The sequence below is a fragment of the Anoplolepis gracilipes genome, chromosome 1, assembly GCF_047496725.1.
Source record: "Anoplolepis gracilipes chromosome 1, ASM4749672v1, whole genome shotgun sequence".
NCBI lineage: Eukaryota > Metazoa > Arthropoda > Insecta > Hymenoptera > Formicidae > Anoplolepis > Anoplolepis gracilipes.
In genome coordinates, this window is record NC_132970.1 from 8364852 (window position 1) to 8380504 (window position 15653).

Genomic DNA, 15653 nt, shown 5'->3' on the forward strand with positions numbered 1-15653 from the left:
AAATGGCACAGATCTGTCATAATTTTTCTCTGTGTAGAACATTCTTCATCTTACGAGATAATTAATACGGGACCTTATTATTTGCAGAATATATTTAATTTAAAGTACATCGTTTCACAGATGAAAATTTATGATTGTAGTATAAAGTCATTCGGTCTGTTTGTAATCTACTATATGTTTGTCACATACAACGCTAATATACATATATGTTGCATTAAATTACGTTTAAAGCCTGGTGCTAAGAGGTGTGACACGGCAGGCTGCGCTCCTGAATACAATCTCGAATACGGGCAAGGTGGACACTCATGTTCACACGCATTCACACGCGTTCAAAAGCGGGACTTACGTCCTCTCACACCGCGGAGGTGATCTCGAGTAACGTCACGGTTGTTGTAACCTGGCTTGGCGCGGCTAGAAGCCGTTTATAACAAAGATGCCCGCAGGCATGGCTCTGTGATCTCCGCGAGATGATTGTGCTAGCGTCGGTGTTGGCGTCCACACAGGGTGGGGTCTACTCTTCGGCGTTACCACCGTGTGGGCAGGCGTCTCTACACAGCCCCCGGGGCTTGCTCTCTGCCACCGTCCCTCACCCCTTTTCCTCTCTCTCTCTCTCTCTCTCTCTCTCTCTCACACTCTTTCTCTCTGTCTCTCTCTCTCTCTCTCTCTCTCTCTCTCTCTCGTTCATTCGCTCTCCGCCGACGACAAAGGGGCCGCGGTTCAACGCGCCACAAAGCACCGGGACGCCACCTATACCTATACAGATACCCACACGAACACCTACACGCTTACATCTTCCACGCGTTTGCACGCACAAAGCTTGCCCGAACAAGAACGGGGCGTCGCGACGCGTGAATTTGCACCCAGCGGCGCCTCGACCCACCCTTTACGTATATGTAGCGTCTAGCGAACCGAGGACGAGGAGAAAGAAAACCCCCACTCGGCCAGAGCGAGAGTTTTTGCGAGAGGAACATAATACACGACAAGTGAAACGGACCGTAGAATTTTAGAAAACCATCTTGGATATTAGACCTGACGATGAGAAATTACGAATTGAAAAAAACATGAAAGATCAACCGCTGATTATCAGATGGAGATTAACGTAGGGTTGAAAGATTGCTTTGAAAAAATACGAAACTCTATGAAATATATTACAATCATATAAAAAATGTGGAAGAGAGAAATATATACCCTGCTTAATATTATATTGATATTATCAAGATATTTTTTTGTAACTGTAAAAGTATCAAGATCAAGAAATATGTATTTTAAAATAAAGAAATATTATATCAAATGTTAGAAAATCATATTTTTATTTTCTTTGAGTTAGAGATTTTTATTTAAATTATATTGTTTGCTTTATATTTTTATTTTCCACATAAGATAATGATAGGATTTTTGTGTACGAACAAAGTTAAGCAACTTTGTTTATTTTTTCTTCTCTTGATACTAAATATTTTTACAGCTAAACCATAACTTTAGATGGGACTTACCCTGACCAGGTGCCGGCGACGTAGCGTGACTCCAGCCTCCCTTGTAAGAGCTGCCAGCATCTGAAATAAGAGAGAGAAATCATTTTTTAATTATATCTCTCTCCCTCTTTCTTTCTTTCAATCAGTAAAAATACAAAATTCTCGATTTACTGTAACACGCGTTAGAAATCTGCTGCTTATTGATCCATGCGACTGGCAGGTACTTCGTGATCCGGCCGGACCAATTGCGATTATACTTTTTGAGGTCATGTTGGTAGCGGGGGCGTATATCGTCCGCAATTACCGGTTAATCGTTTCGAAGAATCGCGAGAAGCCGTAAAGTATATCTGATCAGACGAGCGAAAGCGTTTCGTAAGCGGCTCTAGCGAGGAAAAAATGCGATTCTTCTACTTCATGAAATCTTTACGATACTTTAACGGTTCCAGTAGTTTTTCCATGGATGTGAAACATACACGAGAAAGAGAAACTATATATATATCACGAATACATTTATCATTTTTGAAATCTATTCCTGGTATATAATCTGTAGTGACAAACTTATCTACGTTTTTTGCACTTAAAGTTGCAAAGTTTTCGACTACTACTGCGTTAAAATCTGAATCGTGTGTTTCAATCTTTTGCGATAAAATATGTGTCATATAAAAGCAAAACAAAACATACAGAATGTATTAAACGATGTACATTTTCTCTTGTTGAATTCTAAAATAGGCATCCAAATTGTTATTTATTTTGTTCATTTACAAACTGTAAGCATTAGAGATGAAATAATATTAATAAATTAAATTATACATCAGTAAAAAAATTTATGGTTGAGAAAGGAGACCAATTTGAAATAGATGCCCAAAACAATATGTATAATTCTTTGTACATCCTGTACATCCTGTATATTTGTAACTAAATATAATTAAATTATAGTTAAAGCTTTTTATTTAAAACGGTTTCATTCACAATTTTTTCTATATTCGCAGTATTTTCAGTAGTCGCGGAATAACCACTTTTTTATTCGCGACCTGAAAATTTCGGTCAAAATTTCAATTCTATTCTATTTATATTATCTTTACGAATTCATTTAGAAAATTGATCCTCAATAGAGAAGAGTTTGATTTTTACAAGAAATTTCACATTCAGTATTCCATATTCATGGAACCTATCTCTTGCGAAGAAGTTTTGACTATATAATACTGTCTTAGATAAATCTGAGTTATAAAACTATAAATTGATAAAACTATAAATTAATATTTTCGAGTTATTTTTGTAACAACTAGTAAATATATGCAAGTAGGTCAATAAACATGAATACACACTGCTCGATTAAATAACTTACACAAGTACTAATAAAAGAACATTCCTTTTATATAAAATCATTTAGATATGATTTATTATTATGTAAGCTTGTTTCTATATAATCGAAATATTTTTCATTCCTGTGTGAAAAGGTTTCTGTCTCTCTATCTAAATTTCTCCCTTTTTTGGATTCACTCGATCGATGATTATTAATCGACCGATTCGGTTAGTCGAATAATATCCGAGCAGGACAGACGTCAGTTGGACAAATACAGAATTATTTGTAACACGTGTGCACGGGAGATGTACAGCTCGTGCGGCAGCGACGGCGACGTTGTACATTCGCCGTGAGCAATACACGCGAGAGTTCTCTCGAGAGTTCCCGTACAGTGGCGTGTTTGCGAACAGATATATTTTCATTTGGCAGTTATTGGCACGAGGGTCGACCCTCGTGTGTACATACGTAGGTACGTCACACCGCGCGGCAGAAACTCCGACTTTCCGGAGCAAACAAAACGACCTATGCTCGCCACGGCTCGATCTTTCGTCTTTACTGCCCCCTTCATTTGATCTGGAGACCCCGGAGTCCATTAATGGAGCCTCGGATTTCACGTTTCTCGAGTGCTGAAGGGTGCGCCGTCATTCGGTAATACGTGCCAATTTTCCTTGGGATTTTCGTGAAACGCGATGTTATAAGATACGGACTCTCGGATCGGAGAATCTTGACAAGTACAAAAATTTCAACTATTCAACTAATCGCTTATCGATATTATTTATAATAAACGATTTGACGAATTTTAATAAGACGCATATACAAGAAATTGAAATATTTCCCGTGAATCAATTGATAATATTCATAATATTATAATAAATATTATAATAAAACAGATGGAACGTAAAATGAATATTTTTCTTTACGAATTTATTCTTTCACGTAGAGTTTAAAGTAAAAAAAATTTAGAAATGCAAATGCACAGGAATAAAAACTTAATTTCAAATTATCGATACATTATCAACATTAAAATTGCGTAATAAAAATATACACATGCCGATTTTGAGATTCTATTGTAAAAATTAATTTTTGATAGCTACCTTAGAATAATTAATCAACGATAACTTTTCTTTATTACTCACATGAATGACATGGTCACTATAATAATTACTTTATGACAGTGAGCTATCATAGCTATCAGCATCTATCGCATATCTCTTTTTGTTATATTTCGTTACTTACTTCTTCAGATTATTGTAAAGTGATTAGTGTGTCTAGAGGATTAAAAAAATATTTAATGTTTTCTTTAGATAAGTAGTGATTTAAAATTTAATATTTTTGTAGATAATATGAAGTAAAAGCTTTTCTCGAAGTGCTATTAAGTATTGAACATATTCGTAAATTATTTTTTGACGGAATAATAAACTCTTTATATAAGATAAATTAATTTTGAAATATTTTAAGCAATATCTTGCTTAAATATTGCAAAATTAATTTGTTTTATATAAAAAATTAAATATATTTATCGTGGATAAATGCACAAAGAGACACACACGTTTTTCATCGATCCACGCATAAAATTGTAATGTACTACCAGAGTTTCCCATATTTGTGTGTGTGTGTGTGTGTGACTAGATTAAATCTTTGCACCTGCTTCTGAAAATATATTTTAATTAAATAAGGAGTTTCTTAACATTTGTGATATTTTACATAAAAAAATTAAATTTGTATAACATATAAAATATAAGATCGTAAGATCTTTCATTATTTGAGTGTAGAAAAAAATTTTTAGAAACACACGCGATATCGACGTCAGATTAAATATGTAGCTCGTGACTGACACGTTCCGAGCGTGAAATTCGCAGGTGGTACCAGGTGGAGACGCGTGCTACAGAGCGTAGTAGCTATCGAGAGGGTGAGAAACGCGAATTTATCCGCACACTCCTGAACACATATAGCACGCTGTTAAAAAATTTCGCGTGCACAGACGCGTAAACGGGCACAGAAGAAGAACGGAACGTCGAACGTACCGGCGAACAGCATGGATAGATTGGTGAACGCCGTGGTTCGTGGTAGCTCCGCCGCGGTGGTACCGCTGCTCTTGAGGTCCAGCATCGCGCGGTGCCCGCAAACACGATGCCCCCCTCCCCCCGCTTGAGCTGTTACCCGATGCGACGGGTGTTTCACGCGGTCCAGCTGCCGCTCTTATCGCGGCACCGTCGTCGATTTCCGAATTAGCTGCTGCGGCACGAGGCGCGACGACGACGTGGCCAGAAACGTGATCATATCTCAGCGACGAATATCTCAGTCTCGAACGGCGGCGAGAGTTGCAACACCGCGTATTATTACCCTCTTTTCGCCGATGGTCGTTGTCTGCACGAGCGTACTATACGTGGACTGCGGGCCGTTAAGGGTGCCGATCATCTTGCCGACCCGCTCCGAGCGATACTGCCGGCTCGCGCGAGACGGACGACGACGTCGTCGGGGAAGGGAGTAGGTAGAACGCGATCGAGGGCTAGCGGGGGCGAGGTTTCCGCCCCCAAAGGACCCCGAGGTCGCGCGGGGGTTGGTTCGGCGTCGAGGCGCGAAGGCCGGGCTTGCGGGGGAGATTGACACCCCCGCGAGCGAAAGGGCGGAAGCGCGCCTGCGTGCCACGAGCATGGCGGGAGACCGCCGTGGTGATGCCCCGAATCGCAGTATCCGGTGGTAACGGTGGCGGCGACGGTGGTGGTGGTGGTGGTGACGGCGATCGGGGGTGGACGGCCGACCGGGAGCACGCGGCCGACGTGCACCGGACCTCCTGCACTTACCGACCGGCGCTTGTCGACGGCGTAGTTTGCCCCGGTAACGACGTGCCACCGGTTCCCTTCCGGGAACAAACCCTCTGCGGTAACGCGCGCTCTCGCGAGAACCGCGCTCTCGTACGCCGGCGTGTCGCCAGTCGCCACGCTGGCGGGAGCCGGGAGTCGGGAGCCGGGAGCCGGGAGCCGGGAGCCGGGAGCTGCTCCGGTCCCCGGTGACGACACCTCAAGAGTCGGGATCCGTCCAATCTGTCGCTTTTAGCCGAGCTATCTCTTCAGCCAAATAGAGTTAACCCATAGAAATTCAATGATTTTTTTCCTCTCTCAAAATTATTTAATATTATATATGCAATCGAACATTTAAGTTTCTGAAAAATTTATTTAATTTAAATGCCGAGAGAAAGAAACATCTCTTAATTGTCAAAATTGTTGATATATACAAAAAATTAATATATACAATATATGCAAATAATAAATAAATTAATATATATAAATAATTCTTTCAAAATAAAATTTATACGTAAACTAATTTATTATTTATACATAATACATTATACATAAATTAATTTTATGTTTTCACTGTTAGTCCTGAAATCTTAAACATTTTTAAAAGATCACTGTGTAAAAAGTCAGTGTGTAAAAAATTTTTCATGTCTTACTTAAAACAAAATCCCTCTATAAAAAAGATAATTTTTATTTTGATACTAATTGCGAAATCTAATATGGAAAAATTTCTGATACATATGTTATTTTTATTAATTTTTCTCATTTCCAAATAACAATCTTAAACGATATAACTTATGCATATTTCTACGTGAATAAAAATCGGTCATTAGCTACTTGGTATGGATAAAACTAAACATAAAAAACTTCAAGCAAGATTATTTTACTACTACCACTAGTTTTCTACGTGACCGCTCGGAAACCTATTTAACTTTTCTCGTATTTTCCAGAACAACCGAATTTATCGATAATGCTTTCCATTCGAATAATTTCATTTTAAATGTCTGCACTTTCCGAAAACATGGGAAAACGAAAAATAATGTAAAATTGACGATTCAAATAGTTATTTTCATGAATTTTGACCTCCCTTCCCTCTTTATATGAAACTCTACAATTGCATTTTAGCGTGCAATGCCCTCAAATAATCAATAGACACAGCTGCTGCTTGTCAATGAAGACTATTCAACGCGACATGATTTCATTGCCAAATTATAATAATTACGCAAATGTATGCCCTGGCCATTTCGAGTTACGAAATTACACAACGATCTTGTTATTTCAGCGCGAGAGATTTACATTTTGTTATAATTATACCTCAAGCACCGAGAACGGTAACATTTACATAAAATCTGTTTTATTCCATGAAAAAATATGAGGCTGTCTTAATTAACTATTTATCATTATTATTCTGATGACGAAAAAGCTTTAAAACGTCGCGTATAAACGCGAACCATCCTGTTTTCTGTTATCTGTGTCCTGTTTTAATGTGCAATTTAATTTGCAATTTTATGTTTGCAGAATATTTTCAAACCAATGTTTCTTCATTTAATGCGTTCGCTATTAGTCGATTATATTATAAATATAATACATCTCGGTAAAACAATATAGCGTAAATTTCAATAAAAGATATTCTATCGCGTAATAAAAATAAGACAATTTTGTCTAACAAATATGTAATGAAAAATAATAATTTACCTTCAATCTAAGTAGAAATAAATGAGTGAAATATGAAATAAAAAATAATAATACTGATAAAATATTTTAATAACTATTATTATTTAAAATTTTAAAAATAAAAAAGCTAGTTACGCATGCTAGTTATTTTCAATCTTCAACGATCGTTGCCGTTTTTCCTTCATCGATTACATTTGACACTCTTTCCGTAGACCGGATTTTGTAGATAGGCAATATGTTACAATTTCTCTGATTGCGTACACGCAGTAGTTTACACACTCTCAGAATAATTGGAGACACCCTAGACCTAGAGTATCGATGAAGAGAAAGACGATCGTTGAAGACTGAAAAGTGGCTAGCATGCGTGCACGGACACATCGACAGGAGTCATTTACTGTTTATAACTGTGATTCACGCTACGGTGTGCGATATCCCCGCTGTGCAGACGGAGGAGGCCCAGGAGGTACAACTACCACGCGTACGTTCGTTCCGCAGCTCGTCACGCACACGCACACGAATACACGGGATCCGCGTACCTTGGTCTCTCTTTCGTAGATGCCCGTCGCGTACGTCGTTTCGAGAGAGTGGCACCCCTCCCCCCGATAAGAGGGCACGCGCACGACACGCGACCGCGTGCGCCCGGCGGCGCATTTAACGCGCGATCACTCTCGAGTACCCGCGAGGGGGTCGCGCGGCATGCCGGGGGTTAAAGCGCGCCCCGCGCCGAGGGGTTCGTCGTTTTTCTGCATCGGCCACCCTCAACGGACCATCCCCTATTCACCGTGTCTGACCGTGCTTTACCGCATACCTTGCTCGTGAGCGACGAAACCCTACGTCATCGAGCGAAACCTCGTGCGAAAAGCTCGTGCGAATCGATTCTGAGAATATTAAAATAATCAGGAATCCTTTAATCCTTAAATATTAAATATTAACAAATTAAAGAAAATAATGTACAATCATAGTTTTGATAAGAAAAAAATGAGTTTTAAGTAGATTAAAATGTACGTCTGTAAAAATCTAGCTCACTAATTCTATCTATAATTATTTACAATTTTATATATATGTATGTGTGTACAATACATTTTTCTGTGGAAATACGTAAATAGAAATACAGCAAAGTTATTTTCTTTCAAGTCCATTGCGAGTATATATAAAAAGAAAATATATTGATAAAAAAACATTATTTTATTGAAACATTCGTTGTATTGATTTTAAAACTATTTTATATATAATTTTTTTTTTAAAATAAGATATTCCAAAATAATATTTATTAATCAAAGTAGAGTCCTCATTAATTTTAATACATTTTTTCTATGTAGAAAAACATGTATATGAATTTTTTTCTTTTTTGAAAGTCTTTTAATTTTCGAGAAAATCTTTAAATTTTTTTATTTAAAAACCGTGAATTTTTCTTGATAAAAAAACGATCATTAAATATTTCAACATATTAAAAATTTAATTATGTAAAAAGACTATTAACTACGATCATTGAAAATTACTGTCACATATAAGATATTAAAGATACTGTCATATAAGATATTAAAGATATAAAACATTGAAGAACAGGGAAGAAAATAAAAAAACATTGTAGTATGCGTCAAAAGAGGTAGATATCTAAAATGTTTGAGAAAATCTTCAAATTTTTTTTATTTAAAAACCGCGAACCTTTCTTGATAAAAAAACGACCATTAAATATTTCAACATATTAAAATTTAATAATCTAAAAAAAATTAACAGTCATTGAAAATTACTGCAAAAAATTATTGTCATATAAGATATTAAAGATACTGTCATATAAGATGTTAAAGATATAAAACATTGAAGAAACAGGGAAAAAAATAAAGCATGATATTATGCGCTAAAAGAGGCAGATATCTAAAAGAATAAAGAAGCACAAGAAGAACCTGATAGAATCCTTGTGCTTCGAAAACAGACGAAATATTCTGGCAAGCAAGTACGGCGATTAGCTCAATTAGAAGAGAGGAGCCTGTTCGAGCTCTCGGACGAGTGCTATCGTCGATCGGTCTTGAGGAGGCACTTGGGTGCCGGCCGCGTGCCTCGTTTCAACCCTCCTCGCTCTCCGCATTATCTCGAGATGTAGCGAGATACCGGAGAGCGCACTCGCGGCACTCGACGCGAACGCGGGTGGTGTTGGTGCGTATAGCGTGTATCATTGTGCGCGGCATGAAACATGACGGTCCGTCGGCTATTGTACGCGAGATGCATAGCTGCGAGGTAGGGCATAGAACGCGACACGAGGGAGAGCCAGTTATATACCCCGTCGCAGCAAGAATACTCCTTCTCTCTCCTTCCGCCCCATCGTTTTTAGCGCTGCGCATTCTCCCAATACATAGCGCAGCATTGCCTTTCACCCTCTCCGCGCTGCCCCTTCTTCTCTTTTCTCTCCTTCGCCCTTTTCTCGGTCCATAACACGATAAGAACCGTGTCACTTTGTTACGTTTGGGGGTCGCTTAAGTGCGCGATGATACATATCTACTCTCCTGCCGCTCACTCTCTCTCTCTCTCTTTTTCTCTCTTGTCAGATAATTCTTTGCATTCAATTTGTACAATATGCTCGAACCGCCCGGGATGCAGATAATAGGATGGCAGCCGCCTAGTCGACATACATGTGTGTTATGCTTCGAATCGGTGTCGGTTTGGTGTGCCGATAACTCGATACAATATTGATAACTCTATGGTTAGAACGAAATCGTACAGAGATGACGTCTTGCGGGATACCCGATCTTTGTTGTGAGCTTGCAAAAATATATATATATATATAAGGATGAGAGAAAGTGAGAAAAATTTACGCAAGAATGGTTGGAAAAACAGCGCGACATCCGTTATACGCGTTTTAAAAAGAAACGTAGTATTTCACATCCGTCACACATACGTGTTACAGTACGATATTCGTGTAATTTATAATATATATCAAGGTTGTTTATAGCTTTACGCGGTTAAGTTTTCTTCTAAACTAACGAACTGCACTAACGAATGCGTAATGCGTTACATCCGTTTTCATCATTCTGCACTTCCATTTTTACCCCTAATTTTTTTATCATCAAAACGTTACAATGATATATACAATATAATCGTGGATATAAAATAAATTCCTTTTTTCGAAACGTGTAATATCTCTTAATAAAATAAATAAATTTTAATAATATATAGAAAACCTCTTAGAAAAAAATTATTTTATTTTTAGCAAAAATGCATCAATAAGTGCATCAAAGCATCAGTAAATTTGTCAAAAACTACACGATATTCTAAAGGGAGATTGGCATTGTAAATAATCAGCTAAATAATCGCAACGTGAGCGTATGTTGTGAGCGGATTTTGGTTGATATCTCGGCATGAATCTCGACAAGTGGACTGAGTGATTCTTTACAGAGATTCTTTGCGTAGCATTTTAAAGTCCAATGCACTGGCAAACGCGTTCCTGTGGCATGTTTACTGGTCTGCACGCGGCAGTAGTACAAAGCCATACATTGACACGCGAAGTTTCCTTCCAATAGAATAACCGTATTCCTTACTTGTTGTATTCAAACGAAAGCGTAACAGCTGATTTGACTAAACAATTGTCAAGAAAGAAATATCAGTATCAATTGCTTATTTTAAGATCATATTTTTATAACATTTTGATGAAATTGAAAAAAAAGCTGCTTTATATACTTGTGCGTGTGTGTGTGTGTGTATACATATACATTTTGGAATATATTTAAGACGTATTTTTAGATAATAAAAAGTTATTAAAGGGATATTAAGATGTTTTTAATTAAAAAATGTTTTATATAAAATAATACATTTGTACCAATCATTAAACATAATTGATTTATTTGAGATCTATTTGCATATCTAAATTTATTTTCTGATGAATTTATAACTATGGATTCGTATAATAATGGTACAAAGGGGTGCGTGGATTGCGTAGAAGCGAAGGCCATCAATTACGTTACGCAAGAACGCAATCGCGAGCTCAAACAAAGGCCCAAGTGCTCATCCATCCCCGGAGTCCGAGCCGTTAGCGCACGCTTCATATCTTCGGCCTAATTATTTGCAAATTTGCATATCTCTAGTTGGCGTGGCGCGGTTTCGAACTAACCGAACTGCTGTACTTTTGTTCGTGTCTACCGGATGTCCGCTTCTGTCCGCTCCGTTGCGATCTTTGTTGTGAATTCAACGACTCGACCATAGGCTCTTTTTTTATAGAGATTTCCATTTAATTTAAGTTGAAGTAAAAAAAGGTAACAATTATTTCCATTTCTCTAAAATGCTCGATAATCTTTTATCGGATTTTATAGTTTGTTATATAATCATTATATATATTGCTTCTTTAATTTATGTAACAAAGAATTTTACCCCCTTCGTAATTCTAACAAAAGAAGTTTTCTTATACATGCAAAAAAGTTTCTAATTTTATTTCTTTCTCGATCTATAATTTCAGGTGCTTTGAAGTTTTGTAAAGAAATGATTTTTACATATTTCCTAACTTTTGTGTATTTGTAAAAGCTACTAAATAATATATATATTTTAAAATACAGAGACATAAGTATATTAATTATTCAAAAAAATATTTTAAAATATTATAAAATAAAAAAATATAAAGTTTATTAATTAAAGAGAATCATGTTTCAAAATTGCAGTGCGCGTCTGATCAACGATGCGCGCTATTCAGTCTCCGCGAATAGTGTTGTTTTAATCGTAATTTCGTAGCGTTGCGTTATGCCATACGTCATACGTTGTATAAAAGTGAGAGGAAGTGAAATGCGCGACAGGACAAGACGGAAGCGCCGCCGGATTCGGTTTAAAAAATAATTATCACGTCTCGACGCATCTCAACATTGGGAGAAAAGAAAAGAGAAAAAGAAACAGATTAGATTCTGCAAAGTTCAGGGCTGTTTAAAAATCTTCATGAGCATTTTCGCTTTTTCGAACATTCATCTCTCACAAATTTAAACATCTTGAAATATATGTTATATATATATGAGCTATAAAATATTATTAAAGAATATGTTTCATATCGCATTCTTATTTCACTTTACGTTAAATATAATTTTTCATTTAAAAGTTCTTCAAAAAAATTGTGTAAAACGTTGCTATTGAGATTATCTTTAAATGGTGTACTATTATATAAATCTAACATTTAATCAAACATTGCAACAAATCTCGGAATTTATTTCACGATACAATGATGCAAGTATCTATTAATGTAGCATATTTTTTTTTATTAATATAATTTTTACAATTTTGATAATAAATAATAATTTTACCAAAGATATGTTTTTTAAATGCAAAATTTATCTTATTCATATTTGCATAATAAGATAACTTGAGTTGCAATTGTCTAGTTGTATAATGTTACGTTTCGCGGACATTGAATTAAAACAATGCTTAACTTTTGACTTCGCCAAGTATCTTTTTGTAGCTCCTATACATTTTCCCAGCCCCTAGGCTTAGTCCCTGTAAGTATCTGACAGATAAACCGGCCCTGGAAGTTCTGACGTGTTGCGTCGGTGAGAATGCCAGAAGCGAACGTAGGACGGAAGAGACACGGGGAGGATGCAAGCTCGAAGAGGAGACAGAAGCAGGAATAGGACCGCAAGAGAGGACGGTGGAAAACGAGAGAGTGGTGTGCGACGGTGTGCGAGGGAAAAGACGAGCGAAGCGGAGAACCGAGAGAGCGGAGGCATCCGCGCGCTCATTTCCGTTTCGGGGCCGCCGAGGGGGACGAAAAGAGGAAGGGGGCGCTAACTCGCGAGATATTAATTCCGTGTTAGCGCTAGGAGGGTTGCACAGGCGAAAACTACGTGCCGAGGGGGAATACTATCCCCCTTTCTTCGTCTCTCCCCGCGACCAACGTCTATCCATCCCTCCGTCATTCCCCTTCCCCTCTCCTCTTTCCAACCCCCCCCCGCCCGCCCGTCCCTCGTGCCCCACGCGTCCTCCAACGCAACCACCCTCGGCGCGTGAGGTTGGGGAGGCGTTACAAATCAGAGATTAGCCATAGTTAACTCGACTTGCGCAGTCAAACAGTTAATCAATAAACGATTATTTACATCATGCGCCCACGGTGTGCTTACGCGCACCCAATGCGAGCATATTTTCCCGCCGCGGGATGACGAATGCGGCGCTGATAACGCTACCGACCGCTGGCGCTGGACCACCTCGGAATCGTCCGGGATTAAAATTAAAAAATGCCTATCTCTGTACTCAGAGATCGCGTCCACTGGCTGGTAATTAATTAGCTCTCTGATTGTGAGAGTAATCTCGGGTTACTCTCGACTCGAATCGATCAACGTGACGCATGATTGCAATTGGCACCGCTAAACAGTCTACTGATTCATCGTAAATGAGTTTATTGTTTTTGTTTAATTTACTTTTATGCAAATTAATTGCGATAAATCAAGTTACGTCAAGCGGCAATTGAAATGACACAATAATCTCTCAATGTTAAATTAATAATTATACACATATAATTTAAACACAGAATCGCGAGTGCTCGGAAAAGATTGCTAGAAATAGTAAGTATGAAATATACAATAACTATTATTGTTAATTTTAGCATTGAAGAAACATTATTTTCCCAAGGCATGCAAATTCAATTACCGTATTCGATTTTTGTATTTATTATCGTGCAATTTTATATTATTTAATAGAAGTGTAAAAATCTAACAAATTAAGAAAATAATGCGTTATTTTATCTCTGTTTTATCTGCATTTTAATATTTCAAGAAAAGATTGTTGATTTTAAACTTTGATTCGGGTATCGTTAGAGTATTATTGATCATGCATGTTGGTCAAATTTCCGAGACCACGATCAAAGTAGAGAACTAAATTTGTCGTTTCGGATGATGGGTACGGTTCGTAAAGAAAGTATGTATCACGATAGCGGTGGAAATCGCTAGTTTTCCGAATGATAGATCAAGAAGAGAGATCTCGGACAATGTGTCTCAGGAAGGCGTCGATTAGGATTGGAGGATGTAGCGTCGACGTCCTCGTCGTGATACCTCTCGAAACCGAACCGCGGAGAGGATCATGGTGGCTGACGATCACGGTGCTGCTAGTAACAAACGGCGCGATGAGTGGGCACCCGTCCACCCATCCACCCACCCATCGGGAGGGTGACGGCGGGTGCTGTAGCGAGACGGGAGGGTGCGGCGACAACGGGGGAGAGGAAGAGGTCGAGAAAGAGGGGTGCGCGGAGGTAGCTGGATGACTGGCGGCGGAAGCGTCGTCATGGCGACGCATCGATCAGCCGCCGCCACGCGAATCGAGTCGAGTCGAGGCCACATCGCACCGCACCGCGCCGCACCACACCACACCACACCACACCACACCACACCACGCCACGTCACACCACACCACACCACACCATACCACACCACACCACACCACACCACACCACATCACGTCACACCATACACCGCGGATACGCGCGCGTGTGGTTCACGTATGCGAAACAGAGGGAAAGAGAGAGAGAGAGAGAGGGGGGAGGGGGTAGAAAGGGAGAGAGAACTCGGCTTGCCAACTCAAGTTGGCATTGTTACTCGGTTATCTCGCTTTGATCCGCGAGGCAGCGCTAAATCCAACGAACAACGACGGTAAGGAAGGAAGGAAAGAAAGAAGGGTCTCTCTTCTAAAAGGTGACCCGAGATAAGAGAGAAAGGGCGTATGGGGGGGGAGATCGAAGAAATTGGCGAACCGAGGTCATGGTTTTCTTTCGGAATGCCGCACCGCGCACCGCGTGCTACGCGAACGTTCCTTTTCTCCGCGTGACATCGCGTCACAGCTGCGACGATTATATCGCTTCGTTACGCGAGTGCACGTGCGCGCGCTCTCGGGATCCGAAATAATTTCCCTCTTGCGCAACAATTACGCGAAACGCCGTTTGACGGCTTTATTCAGCTTTACTTTTACAACGTAAAATATGCGAACGCGCAACAAAGAGTAAATGTATTTTAGCTTAAAGCAAGGCGCACCACAAAGTAAACGCGATGCGAGTAATGCGACGTAATATCTTCCTTTTCCGCAATGTCAAAGTTGCTTACGCTTCCGTCGGTCAATTGTTTCATTCCGTAGCACTTACGACATAAATAGTAACGCAATTTTTATTAATGCAGAGAGTTAAAAATATAATGATAAATTGTTAAATATTTTGCAGCCTTTAGCGAATCGTGGTTGAGCAGAATTTTAGAAATTATAATTTTTATATTTAGAATTATAATATATTATTTGTATCAAGAGTATATATAATCACAGATTTCCATATTTTACTTAAACACATCACGAAATGATGTTAATCTAGTATATAATATTATCGCAACATTTTAATTTCTATAAAATAATTTATAATTTATATATTATCGTAATTCTTTGAATTTTATTTTCTATTAACTTAATTCACGTCTC

General features: G+C 38.6%; 1 protein-coding gene across 4 annotated transcripts in view; it reads right to left on the minus strand.

Annotated features, from left to right (window-relative positions):
* Positions 1 to 15653, minus strand: part of Ets65a (DNA-binding protein D-ETS-3) — a 55261-nt gene that overhangs the window by 18356 nt on the left and 21252 nt on the right. For all 4 annotated transcript variants that reach the window (XM_072905818.1, XM_072905807.1, XM_072905837.1 and 1 more), the window contains one exon: positions 1491 to 1550. In XM_072905818.1, the coding sequence (XP_072761919.1) occupies positions 1491 to 1550 (60 nt within the window). The remainder of the gene's footprint in view (positions 1 to 1490; positions 1551 to 15653) is intronic.